The sequence below is a fragment of the Hyla sarda genome, chromosome 2 (assembly GCF_029499605.1).
Source record: "Hyla sarda isolate aHylSar1 chromosome 2, aHylSar1.hap1, whole genome shotgun sequence".
Classification (NCBI taxonomy): Eukaryota; Metazoa; Chordata; class Amphibia; order Anura; family Hylidae; genus Hyla; species Hyla sarda.
This window is the reverse complement of record NC_079190.1, coordinates 288,790,489-288,810,083: the sequence shown is the minus strand read 5'-3', so window position 1 is coordinate 288,810,083 and position 19,595 is coordinate 288,790,489. Positions and strand designations below refer to the sequence as shown.

Here is a 19,595-nt window from a genome sequence, read left to right as displayed (position 1 = left end):
AGAGCCCTCACTTGAACATGGGGACCATTGCATAGCTATTTAAGTCTATCAAAACTGACAGAGCCTAAAGGGGTACTCCAGCACTTAGACATTTTACCCCCTATCCAAAAGGAAAGGGGATAAGATCGCTGATGTCCCGCCGCTGGGGACCCCCATGATCTTGCATGCCACACCCCGTTAAAACCAGTCCCCGGAGCGTATTAGAGTGTGTCCGTGTCTGATTACTGTCAGTCACGGCTCCGCCCCGGTGAGACATCACGCTCTGCCCCCTCAATGCAAGCCTATGGGAGGAGGCGTGACAGCTGTCACGCACCCTCCCATAGACTTGCATTGAGGGGGCGGGACGTGTCATCACATGGGGGCGGAGTGGTGACGTCATGATCTTCCGTTACCGTGGTCAGGAGCCAGAACCTCCAGCGCTGTCGGAAGCAGATACAGGTGGGTGCTGCATGCTATATTGCGGGGTCCCCAGTGTCGGGACCCCCACGATCAGACATCTTATCCCCTAAAATGGAGGCTGTAATCTGTGGCAAAGGTGCTTCAGTACCGAGTTAAGGTTCTGAATACTTTGGTCAATTAAAGATTTTCTTCCTTATCAATAAAATTAGCAAATATTTCTAGCATTCTGATTCCACTTTGTCATTATGGGAGACTGAGTGCAGAATGATTGTGGGGGACCTCGAATTTTGTTTCTTAAAGGACAAGGCCACATCATAAAATGTGAGAAGTGTGATGGAGTTTCAAGACTTTCCAAATGCACTGTATTTATCTTGGGTTAAGGATGTATGTTTTGTATCAACTCTAATTAATCCCAAGTGTAGAAAGCCCATCCCTTCTACGCAGAAATTTAAACATCTAAAAACAAAGGCACAAAAATAAATTGCAGCAATGGTTTTGCTAAAAACCTACATATAACCCATTGCTAAAATTTACTCCCATTTATGCATCTTGTGAAAATATATATATATGTGAGCTGCTCAGGCCAAAGAACATGGGCTGAGTATATTTGTCAAATCCTCTTCATGAGGAAAGCCAAACCACTATCATAGTGCCCACTGCAGTGGGGACCAACTCTCCAATGCTCTTAAGCAGCTAGTCTTCAAAGTTCTGTAGCAGTACAGAGTGGGAAGTTGGGAATTGGAAAGACATTAACTAAAGGAGGGACAAAATACATTTTTAAAACTTGACTGAAATACAGTAAGGGAAATTTCTGGGGGTTGGATATTTCTGATTAAGATGTAATGGTTTATTCCTTACACCGAAGAACAGGAATTAAAAACACTTTAATGGTCTATTCACACGTACAGTGTTCTGTGCAGATTTGATGCAGAAGATTTCAAGCTGTGTTCAGTCAGTTTACATTGAAATCTGCAGCAGAAAGTCCTGCGCATCAAATCTGCACAGAATACTGAACGTGTGAATAGCCCCTTTAGGGTACATTCACATGTAGGCAGATTTGATGCGCAGGATTTTCTGCTGCAGATCTCAATGTAAACTAAATGACTGATCAGGATTTGTAACTGCAGATTAGAAGCTGTGATCAGTCATTTAGTTTACATTGAGATCTGCAGCAGAAAATCCTGCGCATCAAATCTGCGCACATGTGAATGTACCCTAAAGGGGCTATTCACACGTTCAGTATTCTGTGCAGATTTGATGCGCAGGATTTTCTGCTGCAGATCTCAATGTAAACTAAATGACTGATCACAGCTTCTAATCTGCAGTTACAAATCCTGAACATCAAATCTGCGCAGGATCCAATATTGTGAACGTACCCTTAAAAACAAAAAGGCCAGTAAGTAGTGGGACTCATTCATGTAAGCTCTGCTCAAGTGTTTTACATAGAACTCAATATTGCACATACCCTGATACCTGGTTTTAAAAGCCAACATTAACATGCCTTTGCCAAACTGCACTTGGCCTTATAAGTTCAGCCCAAAATCTATGCAAATTTTAAGAGCATGGGAATGAATGGGTTATTTCCAAATACCATTTGCCTGCATTATAATGTGCTTTGTTGCAGAGACTGGATTTCCACCACAAGTGCATGTCCAAGTATTCGATATGAACAAAATTCAGAAGGAGAGGTTAAGGCTCTTTGCACATTGCATAAACAGTGTATAGTTTCCCATATGAATCTAAAGTTCATGGCATATATAATAACTATTGTTTACTCCATTCCTTACAAGTAGCCAAGGATTTCATTATGACCTTTAGGGGGTATACATCAGGCTTTCTATTTACAGTGCAGCCTGCTGCACTATTCCATACAGAAACATTTGTTACATTTATACATTAGCTTTTTCCAGAAAAAGGTGTTTCACACAACTTTATAAGCCTTTTTTTAACCTACCCTTAGTAATGTTAGGGTAGGTTCACACTATATACCAAAGTTTGTGGCATATGTCAGCAAACCAGAAGCAACTCACTATGTGCTGTAGTCTAAAAGTAATCATGTCCAGTACATTTAAGAGCTTTAATGTTTTTTGCTTGACTCCATGGGAGAGATTTCTCAAAACCTGATCCAAAAAAAAAAATTAAAAAAGGTAATTTGTTGCTATTGGCCACTGCACCACTTCTATACAGGTTGGTAGATCTCCAATGTGCAAGGTCAACCACATGCAGGTCATTAGCTTCACCAACTTTCTGAAGGAAAACCTATGACCAACAAACATCTTACGGTACCTTTTAAAGTTATAAAATTACAAGTGTAAAATCCAAGCCAGGTGGCTCTTTATACAATCTTGTAAGAAATATTTCCCTAGAGCTCTAGTACAATGATTTCCTGCTGTATTCGCACACTTTAGTGGTCATGGTTGTTATGCTGCACCCACAAAGGGTAGCATTAAGAAATGACAGTGCATAAGGGGAAATCCTGCTGAAAACTATGAATTTAGATAGGAGAACTTCCAGTTCAATTCTAGCAGGGCAAAGCCAATGCTGCATCATGATGATCTGTTGCTGATCTCTCCAGGTCAACAAGCAGCTGGAGAGAAGAGTACACCAGAATCATGTGACAACACTGGCCACACACTGCAAAAGGAACTGCAAGCTTTACTAACCTATAGAACATTAGCACATAGCACAGTGATGGACACTGATATCCGTGATTAAGTAAGGACAGCATAACATGTTCTCTTTACCTGTAACAAATTCTAGGTCCAGAGATACAAGCAAGGAGTCCATGTAAGCATCCCTGCATTCTGAGCTGCGCTTTATAACTACAGCGCATTTCTACCTAGTGAGACCAGTGCCATGCGTTCTTGCAGTCAGACATTAAAATAATTTAAAAAAACAAACAAACAGTGCATCCTCTAAGCCAGTGTAGTATTACTCAATACTACACTTGCCTTCCACAACCATGACCTATGGACCCTATAAAACATTAAAAAAAAAATCATTTGGGCACCAAGGGCTAAAACTATGCCTTCCTGTGCATGACAGCTGATTATTCTATTTGTACTGAATATTAATATTAAGCTCCATATATAGACGTGATTTTCAGTTTTAGTGTAATGTTAGATTTGCCAAATTACATTTCATCTTTCAAAAACTGCATTTTCATACTCTCCCCAAAAAAACAAAAAACTTTCTGCCTACTGAATTTTTAGCAGACAAGCTATAGGCCTGAGCAATGTGTCAGCCATGATAAAATTGCATTGGCGTGATATACAAGAAAATATATATTACTGCAAAGGCTTATTTACACAGTCTTATACGTTCACGTCCATATCTGCCAAAAACCAGATTGTGTCTCAGACTAGGGACAACACCCTTTGGGACCCAGTCCAGTTTTTGTACAGTCAAATATGGCAGCCTAAAGAAGCCCTTAGGTAGGTGATATATCTATTAGCACCAAACTATGTAAATCCAGTAGATCTGCAATATGGGTGTTTATAAAATGAAAAGCTGATTTTTGCAAAAGGAACTAAAAAGGCACATTATACTACAGAAATCTAGAACGATATGTGCTGGAGTGATCTGCAGTAAAATGATTCTGTAATACTGAGAGCAAGAAATGGTCTATGATCTAGGAGTTGAACCAGTCAAGCTTTACAGGCACTTAATAGTTCTAACTTCTACACTTTGGTCCAAACCCAGTATTTACATAGGTTCTAAAGCTTGTATCAGTATGCAGTTAGGCAGAAAGGGGCAAACTTTCAACACTAATGATAGTTCTATAGAAAAGAAAGTTGGTTGAAAGGCTGTGTGAGTGAGTGTTTGATACTTGTCCTTTCATTATCACAGGGTAAGATCAAAGAGCCAGTCACTTCTTGCCCAGTTTAGAAGGCAGAGTATATATGTTGGTCAGTGATCTAGCCGAAAGTCAATTACAGCAAGGAAGCCAAGTCTGATAGGAGTGGCTGCAAGACACAACCGGCTGGACAGGAGTGAGATAGTAACTATTGTAATTCCCATCACTCATGAAGGTGGCTGGCTGGTAGAAGCAGGTGAAGTTTGGGATGGCAGGGACAGGATTCTGTTCAGACAACACCTGAAGGGCCAGTGATGCAATGAGTGTGAGTGTCTGCCGACGTTCATGTCCCATTAAGCAAACAGTGCTTTCATTAACAACATTGTGAAGGGTCATTAGGTAGTCATAACGCTTATCCTCCATCCCCACAAAGTGGTCCTGCAGATAGCACTTTAGTTTCCTTAACTGCTCACGTATGTCTGGAAAGTCTATAAAATAACGTGAACACATGTACCGCTGCATAGTTTTCATATCCACTTCTGACTTTGGTTTAAAACCACGGACAAGCAAGTTACAGTATTTGAGAAGACCACCACCCCTGATTTCTTCTGGGTTTCGGGTGGCAATTGTCCGATTACGCAGGTGGTCCATGGCTTCCTTAAAGTCTCCATACACGCTCTCTCCAGTCACAGTCGGATGAAAGCTCTGCGACATCAGAGTCTCTGAACTCTGACTGAACATAAGCATTGAATCCAGTAGGATCTGGAAGGAGTCCACGCTAAACTCAAACTGTCTTCTTAGTGCATCAACAAATTTTAGCTCAATGTTTTTTCCATTATTGTTTGACAATGAGATCAGGCTCCACCGGTCGCTTTCAGTACAAACCTTAACCAGTTTCTGAACATAAGCTTCTTTTAATGTCATAGGTGTAATCTTTTGTTTATTAACCCCTACAGGCAGAAAGTCCAAAAGACAATCCAATACAGCATGCTTTACCACTTGAAAAGCATCAGGTCCTTTCAAATCCACCATAAATATGAGGTCCAAATCTTTGTAACCTAGGCCACTATCTTCATGAAGCACATGACTTGCTGCAGACCCATTCAGTTTCACCTTGTGAACCACGATACCATTCTTTTCTAGTCGATTTCGGACAACCTACAAGAGATAAACAGACATTTATCATAAAAAGAGAAAACTCAAAACACAACCCTAGAATGTTTGTATACTTGACTGCAAAGGTTCTAGCCTAAACATGTCTCCTGTTTTCCATGCTCAGCAAATCTCCACGCTGCGACATGTTTTTTGGGATTCAACACTCAGTGTGTCAAGCTTCCATGCTTTGATCCAGCAGGTGTTTCTCTAGTTTTAATCCATCATCTGTGATACACTCCCATTAAGTTTTAGATTATGCAACTCACCTCTCTATTTCATCCATTTTAACATAAATGCTACAAACTAAATAAAAAAAGGAACTTTCCAGGAATAGAGATTTCCTCAACTGTGCAGCTTTATAACCTTAGCGAACATAGAAAACATATTAGGTCTTACTTCAGCCACATTGCATGTACACATGAGCACAGACGTGTATTCCAACATGGACCAGTCTCCTACGTGAAATTTACAGTTAAGTGATTATGGCACTTCCATTTAAAAGGAAACCTGTGTCATTGTTTTGGGACATTAAACCATTAGCATTTTATGCAGCTGGGATTTAAAGTATTATAAATTTATAACACTCCTTTAGCAGCAGATATCTTACACAAGAACTTTGATATGAGATCTTTGGCAGTTTCTTGAACAGTCTACCTCCTCCAGTAAAATAAATGTTAACATAATGTAGAACGGGTGCTTCAAAGCATGTGGGCATGTATTTTTTTTTAACCATAAAATGTATGGATATGTATGGATCTCTCTCCCCCCAACGCGACATCACTGTCAGTATGCACAGTTACAGCACAGGACACAGATGGAGCCAGAAGGATTGCGGACCCCCCAGGAACAGGTAATTGTAACACCGGGGATGGGGGAGGCAATGGGGCAGCGGCGGCAGTATGTGGGCAGAGGATGGGGTAGGCAATGGGGCAACTGTGGTGGTTAGACTCAGGACAGGCCGGGGGACAGAAGCGGGCAGCGGCGGCGGTCTCTGGCACTGCAAAAGCCGCTGCAGTTCATTGATTTAAAGCGCCCGCTTTAAATCATTGATCTGCAACGGCTTCTGCCCCGCCGGGGGTTGAAATAGCCGATTACATACCAGAATATCGGTATAAATTATCGGCTATCTGTCTGAACGGCCACAGATCGTATCAATATGATTCCTTTAAAAGATCATAACCCTTTAAATTTTGCACCTAGAAATCCATATGATGGTTTCATTTTATGTGCCACCAATTCTACTTTGTAATGACAAGTCATTTTACCCAAAAAAATCTATGACAAAAAATGGAAAAAAAAAAAAAAAAAATCATTGCGCGACACAAAAAAAAAAAAAAAAAAAAAAACACACGTCACTTTGTAACTTTTGGGGGCTTCTATTTCTATGCAGTACATTTTTTGTTAAAAATTTTAAGAATCTTTATTCTGTAGGTCCGTATGATGAAAACTATACCCTAATTATGTAGGTATGATTTTTTTTCAAGAAGTACAACAAAATCAAAACTACATGCAGGAAAATTTATAAAGTTTAAAGTTGTCATCTGAGCCTTATAATTTTTTTTATTTTTCTGCATACGGGATGGTATGAAGGCTCATTTTTTGCGCCATGATCTGAAGTTTTTAGCAGTACCATTTTTGTATTGATCGGACTTTTGACCGCCATTGACCATGCAGTTTAACAATATATTTTTATAATTCGGACATTTCAGCACGCAGCGACACCACATTTTTATTTACACTTTTTAAATGGGAAAAGGGGGGGGGCGATTCAAACTTATTTCCACTTTTTTTATGCAACACTGCACACACTGATCTTTTACATTGATCAATGATTCTGCTGCTTGACTGCTCATGCCTGGATCTCAGGCACTGAGCAGTCATTTGGTGATCGGACAGCGAGGAGGAAGGTAGGGGAGCCTCCTGCTGTCCTACAGCTGTTTGGGATGCTGTGACTATCCCGAAAACCCCCCTGAGCTAACCAGCAACATTTTTATTTCACTTTCGACACAGCAATCAACTTTGAATGCCACATCTAAAAGGGTTAATAGCACACGGCACCCCGATCAGTGCCACTCACTATTAGCCAAGGGTCCCGGCCGTTGTTACAGGCTGGGCCCGACCTGCTATGACGATGTGGCCCCGCATTATAGAACGGGAGCGGACTCCGGGCATACAGGTACGCCCTACGTCCTTATGGAGTTAAGGGGGTACTCCGGTGGAAAACAATTAACATTTCCAGAAACTCAGATTTATAAATTACTTCTATTTAAAAATCTTAATCCTTCCTTACGCTATGCTCCACAGGAAGGAGGGAACTGTCCAGAAAAGGAGTGGCTTGCTGTGGAGAATTGCTCCTGCTCTGGACAGTTCCTGACATGGACAGAGATGTCAGCAGAGAGCACTGTGGTCAGAGCGCTACTCCTGCTTCATGGACAAATGCACCAGGAAGTACAGTTATGCCCTAATGTGTTATGTGAGACAGAAAGGGCGTACAGGTACACCAAATGTCCCAAAGGGCAGTCCCTTAAGTACACCCAAAAGGTAATGTTTTAGGATTTCCTTAGTCTTTTGCAGGTGATATAATTATGGCTGGTGCATCAGGAATCAACACAATTATATCACCTATAAAAGGCTCCAGAAAACATTACCTGTTGGGAGCACTTGAGGATCACACTTGGAAAACACTGGTCTAGGAAAATAAAAGCATATTTGTGTTTTAGAATTCTAAACCAGTGACTGGTTCCTTTTAAGCAGATGTATCAGCTTCAGGTATTGGGGGGGGGGGGGGGGGGGTACAGTTATGCTAGATTTTTTTTGTGCAGTTTTAGAACATTTTAGGCAATGCAAACGTTGTTGGGCACTGAGATACTTTTGGTATATCTTAGGCACTGTGGGTTATAAAATTAGCCAGGTGCATAAAAACTCAAATTTATCGCCCACAAGCTAAGTACCCAGTGTTGCCTGTTTTTTTTCCCAGTTAATCCTTGGGGAGGAGGAAAGCCATCAAAAGAGGAAGCTTTTGTCCTCATATCATGGCCCCATCCCCTCTTATTCCGATCTCCTATCCCCTCCTTTTATCCCGTCCTCAGAGGGGGCTGAGTTGTGATGAAAATATTGTAAGCCGAAAATTGAAGGGGCATGGCTTTGTGGGAGTGGACATGATTTGCAAGCCAGACCGATAAAAAGGGTAGAATATAAAAGGGGTGTGGCTTAAATTATGGGTGTGGCTGTGAGACCTCTACACAGGTTTTGATGTCTACCCCAGTGTGTTTAAAGCACACTAGGTGCAAACTAGGCCAGAACTCTGGGTCAATTTGACTAGATCTGCACCAGTTGAGAATACTCCTGGCTGGTCAACACCAAATCTCCAGGGAGCCAATAAAAACCAAATAAAAACTGGTGATCTAAATTGTATGGGCAGTCCATCTGTCACGCCATAATGATCTTAAGGAAGCTGGTGAGTAATAATTTGGGTGACAAATGAATAAGGCATATTTGTTACAGCATATAAAGAAAAAAAAGATCTTTAGTAGGACAAAGACTTACATAAGAAATGTATGACGTCCAGGCTTAATACTCACACCTATTACCTGAGGACAGCTCAACCAGGAGAAGCCGGTTTGCATGGGGCAAACACGCAGGATAAAGCATCTGCATGGATGAAGAGAAATTCCTTGCAGGATGGAAAGCATGCTCATTATATGAGAATATTTGTCTGTAGCAAGTCATTCACTTACTGGAGAGACTGGTTTCTGCCTGAAGTGTTTATTAGTATAGTAACCATAAGAAAACACCCAAATATAGCAAAGCCTTGCACCTAGGCATACACTAGGACACAGCAAAATTGCCTATCATTTAGGATTACAGATTGTAAACTCAGTTTAGGTTATGTCTTTCCAGTAAATTAAAAACACCTTTAATCTATTCATACAAGACTGGCACTTATCTACCCTCACCTTGCCTAGCAGCTGAAACAGCAAAATGCTAACCAGGGTGGAAATTTGCACCACACCCCAACATATCACAACATACTAAAATCCTGGTTTGGGAGCTTCAGGGAGAGGACAGCATATTCTTACATCTATTAACCAACTGCAAATAAGAGAACATTTCTGCAACAGCCGCATGTAAAAAAAAAAAAAAAAAAATACTTATTCTGACATTACATGATTTAGACACAGGCTTTAGACCAGGACTTTAAAAAAATATATAAAAAAAAGTTTTCGCTTTAAGAAATTTTTACTTAACTGCAGTTGATCCCTGTAGTAGTTCTTAGGGCTTTCTGTACAGGATTATTATAATATAATGTATATACACAGGAAATGTTTATCATGCAATACTCTGTACTAGGGGTGTGAATCGCCAAGAATTTGGCGATTCGATTCGAATCGCGATACCAGTGTGGCGATTCGATATATCGCGATATATCGCGATACCGTCTAGGTGACGATACATCGCGATATATCGCCCACCTGGGAGCATTCATAGATCCCAATAGACGCCGCTGTCAGCTTTGACAGCGGCGATCTAGTACTCCGGTGCTCACTTTTCTCATGTTATCCCGTCCGGGCTGCAAAATAAAATAAAACGCACTCTCTCTTACCTGCCAACGAGCCCCCGGAGCTCCGGTACAGGTGTTGGGTCCCCGGGCTGTATTCTTCTTACTTCCTGTTAGTCCGGCACGTCACGTGGAGCTTCAGCCTATCACCAGTGGAGGCGGGACATCGCTGCGGCCGGTGATAGTCCGGCACGTCACATGGAGCTTCAGCCTAACAGGAAGTAAGAAGAATACAGCCCGGGGACCCAACACCTGTACCGGAGCTCCGCGGGCTCGTTGGCAGGTAAGAAAAGTGCGTTTTATTAAAAATTCCACATCCCTAAAAGAATCGATTCAAAAATATTTTGAATCGATTCTGTATCGGCAAATGAAAAATCGCGATTATCGCGAAAATCGATTTTTTCTTACATCCCTACTCTGTACCTCATGTACAGTTAGTTAGATAGGGGGGTTGAAAGGTATGTGCCTCCTAACAGTTGATATTCTCAACTGTATATCCCCCTCGCCATGGCAGCCTGGGGATTTATCGAACCCTGCTTTAGGCCAAACGTAGACAACTTGTGAATAGATATTCCAGTATAGCTGTCCTTCAAATGAAATGTCTTTTCTATAAAGGCTTATGGCTACCTTACATTATATGTTGGAATACCTTCCTGACATTATCCTAGCACCACAGAATTGAATAAAAGTTTTATTATGGATGTGTGACACTTTTTAAAAGCTCGGCAAGATAGTTCACAGCATCTATTGTTTTGTTTTACAAATAGAGTTTGAATCTTTTGCAAAGTCCTGATCCGTAGATTCCTCTTAAATGAATTATGTGCACACCAAGTAATCCTTATGACACATGGCATCCCATTTACTGTTTAATAGTTAGGTGAACAGAAGTTTCAGATGTTATCCAAGTAACTCATAGGCCCAGATGAACAGGTAGGCCCAAAAGTCATAACATCCTTGGAGTGCCAGAAGACAATTGTGTGTCACTTGCAAGCAGCTCACAGGGTGTGGAAGAACACATTGGTTAGTCACCGCTTCAGACTACACAATTACAGATCACTACTCCTTCCTGGTGCACAGAAGCTCTAGATTTCACACCCAAAACAGCAAGGGTCAATATGTCCCGCATCAATATAGACCAAACTACAGAGGGTTAGGCTGGTCTATTGTGCGCCTAATTTATCAAAAGGCGCACAGCTCTTCATAAATTCTGCGCACGGACTTTGGCATTTATGCTTTAGACTGTATTTAAACCTGCTCCAACATTGTCTGACATTTCAACGTACTTCCAGCCGATGTGACTTGTCACTGAAAAGTCGCTTTTGATAAATTCAGAACCAGTGCATTTTTCTAAAATAGTCTAAAATAGACTAGAATGCATCATGTTCTAAAAATCCTCTAGAGCAGAAGTCGCAGAAGAGTCGCACATATTTAGACTGAGACTTTCTGTGCGACAAATTTAAATGGGAAAAACCAGTCTAAATCCTTTGATAAATCTCCCCACAATGAGTCTCAGTCTGAGTGTCACATGGGCAGATTATTGCCTGTTACGAGAGCTGGTCAATATAGTCATGCAGCTCAATGATATAGCAGATACTTAGTTTCCCTATGTAAATGCACCTTTTAATGTCAGGAGAGCGGGGCAGGTGAACAGATACATGAATAATAGGCCATAATTCACAACTGTTCCACAATTTCATTACCGTCAGCAGCTCATTCCCTGTTTACATTGGGAGATTGTATAAAACGTCAGCTGTCAATGGTGTTTGCTTAACTTTTAGGGGAAAAAAAAAAGAAAGCCTTCCTACGAATGATATTCAGCCCATGTTCCCCTAAAACCTACCAATATACTTCTAACATGCTCACACTGAAAGTCAGTCACAACTATTGACATGTCCAACCTTACACCAGATTCAAAGCCTACTGTCACTGCAGTGGTAGAACTAAACCTAAACCTTCTGCTGGGGCCAGATAAATCAAGGGGAAAAGCTCACATACTTGCCTAGGACTGGTCTCCCACAGCTCCTGTTTGTCCTACCTATATCCAACATGCCTCCAAGACAAGCACTTAATACAGGACCTGTTTGCTCTGCCAATCACTGGCTGCAGTAGTTTCAAGTCTGACAGATTGGCTGATTGGGCAGGTCCTGCAACAAGTGTTCTCTGAAGCAGGAAGAGAATTAGTGAACTGGTTGGATCAATACAGGAACTGTGAGGGACCAGGGCTAGGCAAGTATAGGTTTTTTCCTCTTGTCTCCAAATTTTTAACAAAATGGCCAGCTATCCCTATTCATAAACTTGCAGCATTTATGTTTTCCTATACTTTTGTTTCAAAGTGATCAGGACAAAGTAAGATCATATGTGTGGGGGACAATTTGTCAAAAGCATGATTTTTTTTTTAACAAACCCAATGGTTAAAAGATAAAAAACAACCTTACCCAGGGCTTGTCACGAGAAAGGAAAAGTTGAGGCGATAACTGGACAGAATCTGCCAATGTCCTATAAGCTAAAGGGAGTGCAGAGGTAAAAGTCACACCGAGCCTCTGTTGTCTATGGGGTAAGAAGGCCTCTCTGAACCATAAGACCCCAACTAGTATTATAAATTGTACATGGTAGGGAGGGGGTGCTATGTATTATTTTAGCATGAAAAAATGCCCGCCTCCCCCCAAATCATGCTAGTCACAATAGTGCTTGTGCTATTTCAACACAAGGGCCTTTATATCTACTGACTTACATTTAGGGAATTTTGAACATCGTGTTAAGAAGTGTTTTAGCTAAACCCAAGATTGTAGACTATTGGTGCAGCTTGTGTAAGTAGAGCAGTCATGTGCCTGTTGGGGTTCCTACCTCAGGTATACACATTGGGTATGGTTTCATGGGAAACATGACAAGCCCAGGAAGGACTAATTGGCTATAAATTCATGCAGAATTCTGTAGTGTGAACATAGCCTCATACATGATTCATTGTGAAATGCAAGCTGAAGACAAAAGTTCTAACTTTGGAGTAATCCAAGTAACCAATAAACGTACTAATCTATCCACAACTAAATGTGACACTAAGCTTTGTGTTAAAGGGTACTCTAGTGGAAGTGTATTTTTTAAATCAACTGGTGCCAGAAAGTTAAGATTTGTAAATTACTTCTACTGTATTTATCGGGGTATACCACGCACCCTCATTTTACCAAGGATTTGGGTAAAAAAAAGTTCACCCAAATATCCTTGGTAAAATGAGGGTGCGTGTGTGCGCATGTGTACACCCCGATACACTGTTTCTGACCCCGCAGAAGCCCCCAGGAAAGGCAGGGGGAGAGAGGCAGTCGCTGCCCGCTTCTCTCCCCCTGCCTTTCCTAGGGTCTAGAGCCGTGCTGCCGCTGCTTCTTTCCCGCAGGCTCTGCGCCGCTGCCCGTTCTCTTCCCCTGGCTATCGGTGCCGGCGCCGATAACCAGGGGGAGAGAAGCGGCGCCGGCAATGGGGCAGCGGCGCCGATAGCCAGGGGGATAATTACCTGTTGCCGGGGTCGGGTCCGCGCTGCGTCTCGTCATTGCACACGTCATTGCGTCTCGCAGCGCATAGCAACGACGCAGGAGACTCACACCGGAGGCCTGAAGGAGCACGGACCCGACCCCGGCAACAGGTAATTATACAACTGGGGATGGGGAAGGCAACGGGGCAGCGGTGCCGCTGCCCCTTCACTCCCCCTGTCTGTCCTGCGGCAGGGCACTAGACCCCAGGCAGGGGCAGAGAAGCCGGCAGCGACGGCAGGTCTCTGCACCTGCAAAGCTGCTGCAGTTCATTGATTTAAAGCGCCCGCTTTAAATCATTGAACTGCAGCGGCTTATCAGCGTATAACACGCAGATAGACTTTAGGCTAAAAATTTTAGCCTAAAAAGTGCGTGTTCTACGCCGATAAATATGGTATTTAAAAATCTTAATCCTTCCAGCTGTCACGCCCCCTCCCATAGACATGCATTGAGGGGGCAGGGCTATGGCATCACAAGCTCCCTGCACCCGATTCAGCCTTTGGAACAGTTTGTTCCAAACGCTGAGCAGCGGAGTATCCCTTCAAGGACTCATTGAAGGGATACTCAAGCAACATTTTTACGTTTTAGTTTTTTCCTCCTCGTCTTCTAAAAATCATAACTCATTTTCATCCACAGACGATTATGAGGGCTTGTTTTTTGCACGACCAGTTCTTTGTAAGGACATCACTCTACCATAAAATGTATGGCGCAAAAAAAATAAAAATGCTATGTGGGGAAATTAAGAAGGTATTAATTTTGGAAGGTTTCGTTTTCACGCTGTACAATTTATGGTAAAAATGGCACTCATTTTTTGCTCCTTGCCTTTAAAAAATTCATAACTCAATTTTGCACCTAAAAATCCATATGATTGCTTATTTTTTGCGCCACCAATTCTACTTTGAAATGACGTCAGTCATTTTGCCCAAAAATCTACAGTGAAACGGAAAAAAAAATCATTGTGCGACAAAATTGAAAAAAAACCCGCCATTTTGTAACTTTTGGGGGATTCCGTTTCTATGCAGTAGGGATCGACCGATATGTTTTTTAGGGCCGATACCGATAATCGGTGGAGGTTAGGGCCGATAGCCGATAACTTATACCGGAATATCGGTATAAGTTATCGGCTATTTATCCCCCCGCGACACCGCTGCAGATCATTGATTTAAAGCGGGCGCTTTAAATCAATGCACTGCAATGGCTTTTGCGGTGCCATAGGCCGCCGCCGCCACCTGCTTCTCTCCCCCTGCCTGTCAGGGTTGTCCGGGCCATCCATCCTTCCTGTAGTGTCCGGCGGTCGCCGTGCGGTGGCGGCGGTGCGGGACATTATGGGCTTGTCGGCAAGGTAATTGCAGATACCGCCCAAAATCGTGATTATCGGCCGATAATATCAGCCATACCGATAATCAGTCGATCCCTACTATGCACTACATTTTTCGGTAAAAATTACACCTTATCTTTATTCTGTAGGTCCATACGATTAAAATGATACCCTACTTATATAGGTTTGATTTTGCCGTACTTCTGGAAAAAATCATAACTACATGCAGGAAAATTAATATGTTTAAAATGGTCATCTTCTGACCCCTATAACTTTTTATTTTTCCGAGTATGGGGCGGTATGAGGGCTCATTTGTTGCTCCATGATCTGAATTTTTTAACTACCATTTTTGCATTGATCGGACTTTTGATTGCTTTTTATTCATTTTTAAATGATATAAAAAGTGACCAAAAATGCACTATTTTGGACTTTGGAATTTTTTTGGCGCGTACGCCATTGACCGTGCGGTTTAATTAACGATATATTTTTTATAATTCGGACATTTCCGCACGCGGTGATACCATATGTTTATTTTTATTTACACTTTTTTATGGGAAAGGGGGGGTGATTCAAACTTAATAGGGGAGGGGTTAAATGATCTTTATTCACTTTTTTTCTCACTTTTTTTTGCAGTGTTATAGCTCCCATAGGGACCTATAACACTGCATACACTGATCTTTCACATTGATCACTGGTTTCTTATAGGAAACCAGTGATCGATGATTCTGCTGCATGACTGCTCATGCCTGGATCTCAGGCACTGAGCAGTCATTCGGCGATCGGACAGCGAGGAGGCAGGTAGGGACCCTCCGGCTGTCCTGCAAGCTGTTCGGGATGCTGTGATTTCGCCGCGGCTATCCCGAACAGCCCACTGAGCAATCGGCAGTTTTTACTTTCACTTTTAGCCACGTGGCTCAGCTTTGAGCGCGCGGCTAAAGGGTTAATAGCGTGCGGCAGCGCGATCAGTGCCGCGCGCTATTAGCGGCCGGGTCCCGGCTTCACTATGACGTCGGGCCCGCCGTGATGATGCGGGGTCACCGCATTATATGACGGGAGCGGGACCAAGGACGTGCTCATACGTCCTTGGTCCTTAAGGGATTAAAACCCCTCTATTTTGCTGGCCTATAACTTTTTTCCATATAAGCGGCGGTATGAGGGCTAATTTTTTTGCACCGTGATCTGTACTTTGATACCACATTTGCATATATAAAATTTAACACATTTTTTTAATTAATTTTTTGGAATAAAATGTTTAAAAAAGTCCAAAATTGCTGCATTTTGTAACTTTCACCGTATGGGATCATTAACATTATATTTTAATAGTTCACATATTTATGCACAAGGCGATCCAAAATATGTTTTTCTTTACACTTTTTGGGGGTAAAATGGGAAAAAGGGACAATTTAAACTTTTATTGGGGGAGGGGATTTTCAAATTCTCTTCCCCCCCCCCCCCCCCACACACTTTAAACTAGTCCCCATAGGGGACTATTCATAGCAATCACTTGGTTGCTAACACTGTTCAGTGCTATGCATCTGTTCCAGTCATCTTCTGCTCGATCTGCCGGAGGCAGGTGAGGGGAGCTCCGGCAACCATGCTGGATGATCGGATCCTGTGGCAGCGGCGATCCCATCATCCATTTTAGTGACCGCACTGCCACAGATGCAGTGATCTGTATTGATCACTGCATCTGAGGTGTTAATGGCACACATCAGCACTATTGCTGATGTGCTCCGTTAGCGGCGGGTCCCTGGCTGCTGATAGCAGCTGGGACCTGCCAAACATGACCCGAGCAATGTCCTGGTGGGTTAAGTAACACTGCACCAGGACGTACATTTAAGTCCAGTGTCGTTAAGGGGTTAAAACATTCTGAATATTAAAGAAAACAGTCCCTGAAAATCCCACCACTAGAGGTCCCTATAACTACTGGGGCACCAGCCAGTCCTGCAGCAGTATCAGGCTTGTCCATGAGTCATAGACCAGAAATGACTCATGGACCAGGCTGTATGAGCAGACAAACCAATCATATCCCACTACTACAGGGAGGGACACGCCCCCTTCCCCTGAGAGGATTTCTAACACTGAGCTAATGAAAAAAAAAAGGCATACCTTTTTTTGGGGGGGGGGCAGCATTTTTCCCCCTAAAGAGCCAGTTTTAGCAAGTAGGGCACTAGAGCTACTTCGTTTTGCTTCATGCAGAATATAAAAGGTGTAAGCCTAGAGCAGATTCAGCAGAGCTGACACTCAATGTCCCCTGAGGGTCATTCATGAACAGTACTATACAAATCGTTTTGAAAGCCATTGTTCATACACAAAAAAAAAAAAGTCAACTAGAAAGATAGCGGTCAAGGCCAATAGAGCCACCCTGCTGAATAAAACTGGCCCCTTTAGGTGGACTGTGCAGGGTATTCAAGACCATATAAAGGCTGTGGTGCTATGTCTATATAGGAACAATCCAAGAAGGTGAGCAGCATCAGAGCACTTGATATATGGCGTTATCATGAGGAGTCTGGCAGCTAGCCAGCGACATCTATACAGTGCCTCAGCAATATGTATTTCCACCGCAAGCCATGAAACAATCATCTACAGATTGTGGCCGCATGGGCTGGGGACAAGCAATGTGACATTCACTGTCCTGGAAGCAGGTGACTTACCCTATGCTGACGTTATAAAGGGGTTGCAGAGAGGGTGGTGGCAGCTCCATACAGATCAGAGCCATAAAGTGCCACAGTCTGCCCAGTTTGACATGTCTGCCCTCCACCCAGTCTCTGCAAAAAAGGATTTTTCCTGAAGAGCTGAGTTGCTCTGGTCACGTGTTAAGAGTGAGAGAATCCTAAAAGCCTGAATATGCAGATATCAGAGCTCCAGCAAGAGAAAGTAGGATCACTATAGTGCACTTCAGTAGGATTACTATGACTGTCAGTCTCCCCAGCCAGGAATGACTGATAACAGAGAACAGACTGCAATCCACAGCTGCACCTACCCTTGAAACCACGCTACCTACAGTATCCCACGAAGGGCGAGTCACCCCCACCAGATCCCCCACGAGGGAGAGTCACCCCCACCAGATCCCCCACGAGGGAGAGTCACCCCCACCAGATCCCCCACGAGGGAGAGTCACCCCCACCAGATCCCCCACGAGGGAGAGTCACCCCCACCAGATCCCCCACGAGGGAGAGTCACCCCCACCAGATCCCCCACGAGGACTCCCCAGAGCTGCCGTTATGCAACTGTGCTCAGCTCCTGAGGCAGCAGTTTTCTACCTGCAGAGGGCTGTAGAGATGTGGCTACCGGCTCGGAGGAATCCGCTATAGATAGGAGGACCCAGCCGAGACCACCCCTTTCCCTAGCAGCACGTGTATGACAGGAGAGCAGTCCTCCCGCACGCTGCCAGACTGACTCAGCGGGAAGGCATGCACTCCCCGGGCGGGCTGTCACTTCTCACACGCCCAATATGGTGGAGCTCCCCTCCCTGCAGACCACTGTGCCCATGTGTCTTACCTGCACCAGGTGCCGCGGCTGGCATGACAGGGTCGGGAAGTTGCCTCGGCCGTGGATGGGTACACTCTCCCTCAGGATGGCGTCCAGCCGGCGGACCTGTGGCCACGAGAGGACGCTGAAGCGCGGAGAGGACAGTGAGGGGTCGGCCGGTGGCTGGGAGGACATGGCTGCCGCGCACTCGCTGGGAGCCTTACGGTGAGGAGCAGTCGCGAGTCTTCCGTGAGGAACCGTTACTTCCATAGACAGGGCTTAGTAGTTGCAAAAGCGGCTCAGCAACAGGTCCTGCAGCGGGGAAGAAGCTGAAGTAAACGTGGGCGCTGCTCAGTGAGGGGAGACTATGGAGCGTGAGAGAACATTAAAAGCGAAGCGTCAGGTCACTCCAGTGAGGTGTCTGTGTCCGGGCTGAGTGGGGCGGGTCACAGTGAGCGGACCGCACAACCAAGATGACAGCACTGACAGCCGGAGAACCCACTGAGCACCACCCCGGCCACAGCAAATCTTATATACGCCGCATAGCTCCACGCTGATTGGACGAGAGAGCTGTCAGTTATCTGCCCCTTTTCCGTAGTAAGCTGTGATTGGAGCAGAGACATAGTGTCGCTATATGCCCGCCCAGCCTGCCCTAAATCTGAAGCTCACTATAATTGGACAACTGCCAGCGACGCTTCGATCTCATTAGCTGACGCTCAAGCCCCTCCCTCTAGAAAGGAATCCTGCTTTTGATTGGTTGTAAAAAATGCCAATTCTTTTAAAGGGACTAGCGCTTGACATTTCAACCGGCGTGGTAGAGAACGAGCTCAGAGAAAGGAATGAAGTCCTGAGGGTGACTCCGCAGCCATGACAGCCAGACATCGGCCTGTATGATGGGCCCACCTAGAGGAAGACTTACCCATTCTGCCTCATTTTGTACCAGAATACTAGATACATACATACATTGGCCCAGATTTATCAAACATTGTTAGGGAAAAAGTGGAGAGATTTTTCCACAGCAACCAATCACAGTTCAGCTTTCACTTTACCAGAGCTAGTTAGCTGAGCTGTGATTGGTTGCTGTGGAAAAATCTCTCCACTTTTCCCCTCACAATGTTTGATAAATCTGGGCCATTCCATCTGATCTGTTATGTGTTTTGTCCAGGCATGCTGGGAGTTGTAGTTTTGCAACATCTGGAGGGCCACAGTTTGGAGACCACTGTTCTAAAGTACCAGAATTGAAGAGTGAAAATGTACCTCACCGTATGGTAATCAGCTACAAGTAGTCTTTGGGGTGTATGACATCTTCATATAGTCACAGAGCTAGAAGCTGTATACACTCCCACTCTGGTGTGACTGCTCTCATACTCACCGAAATCT

The 19,595-nt window shown here is 43.8% G+C and overlaps 1 protein-coding gene across 1 annotated transcript; it reads right to left on the bottom strand.

The window, feature by feature from the left end:
- Positions 1-1,695: 1,695 nt before the first annotated feature.
- On the bottom strand, positions 1,696-19,243 carry TENT5B (terminal nucleotidyltransferase 5B). The gene is made up of 2 exons (XM_056557399.1): positions 18,246-19,243; positions 1,696-5,353 (listed from the first exon to the last, which is right to left on the bottom strand). Exons 1-2 carry the CDS (start codon positions 18,483-18,485, stop codon positions 4,328-4,330), a joined length of 1,266 nt encoding a protein of 421 aa, XP_056413374.1. The 5' UTR covers positions 18,486-19,243; the 3' UTR covers positions 1,696-4,327.
- Between the last annotated feature and the right edge of the window lie 352 nt (positions 19,244-19,595).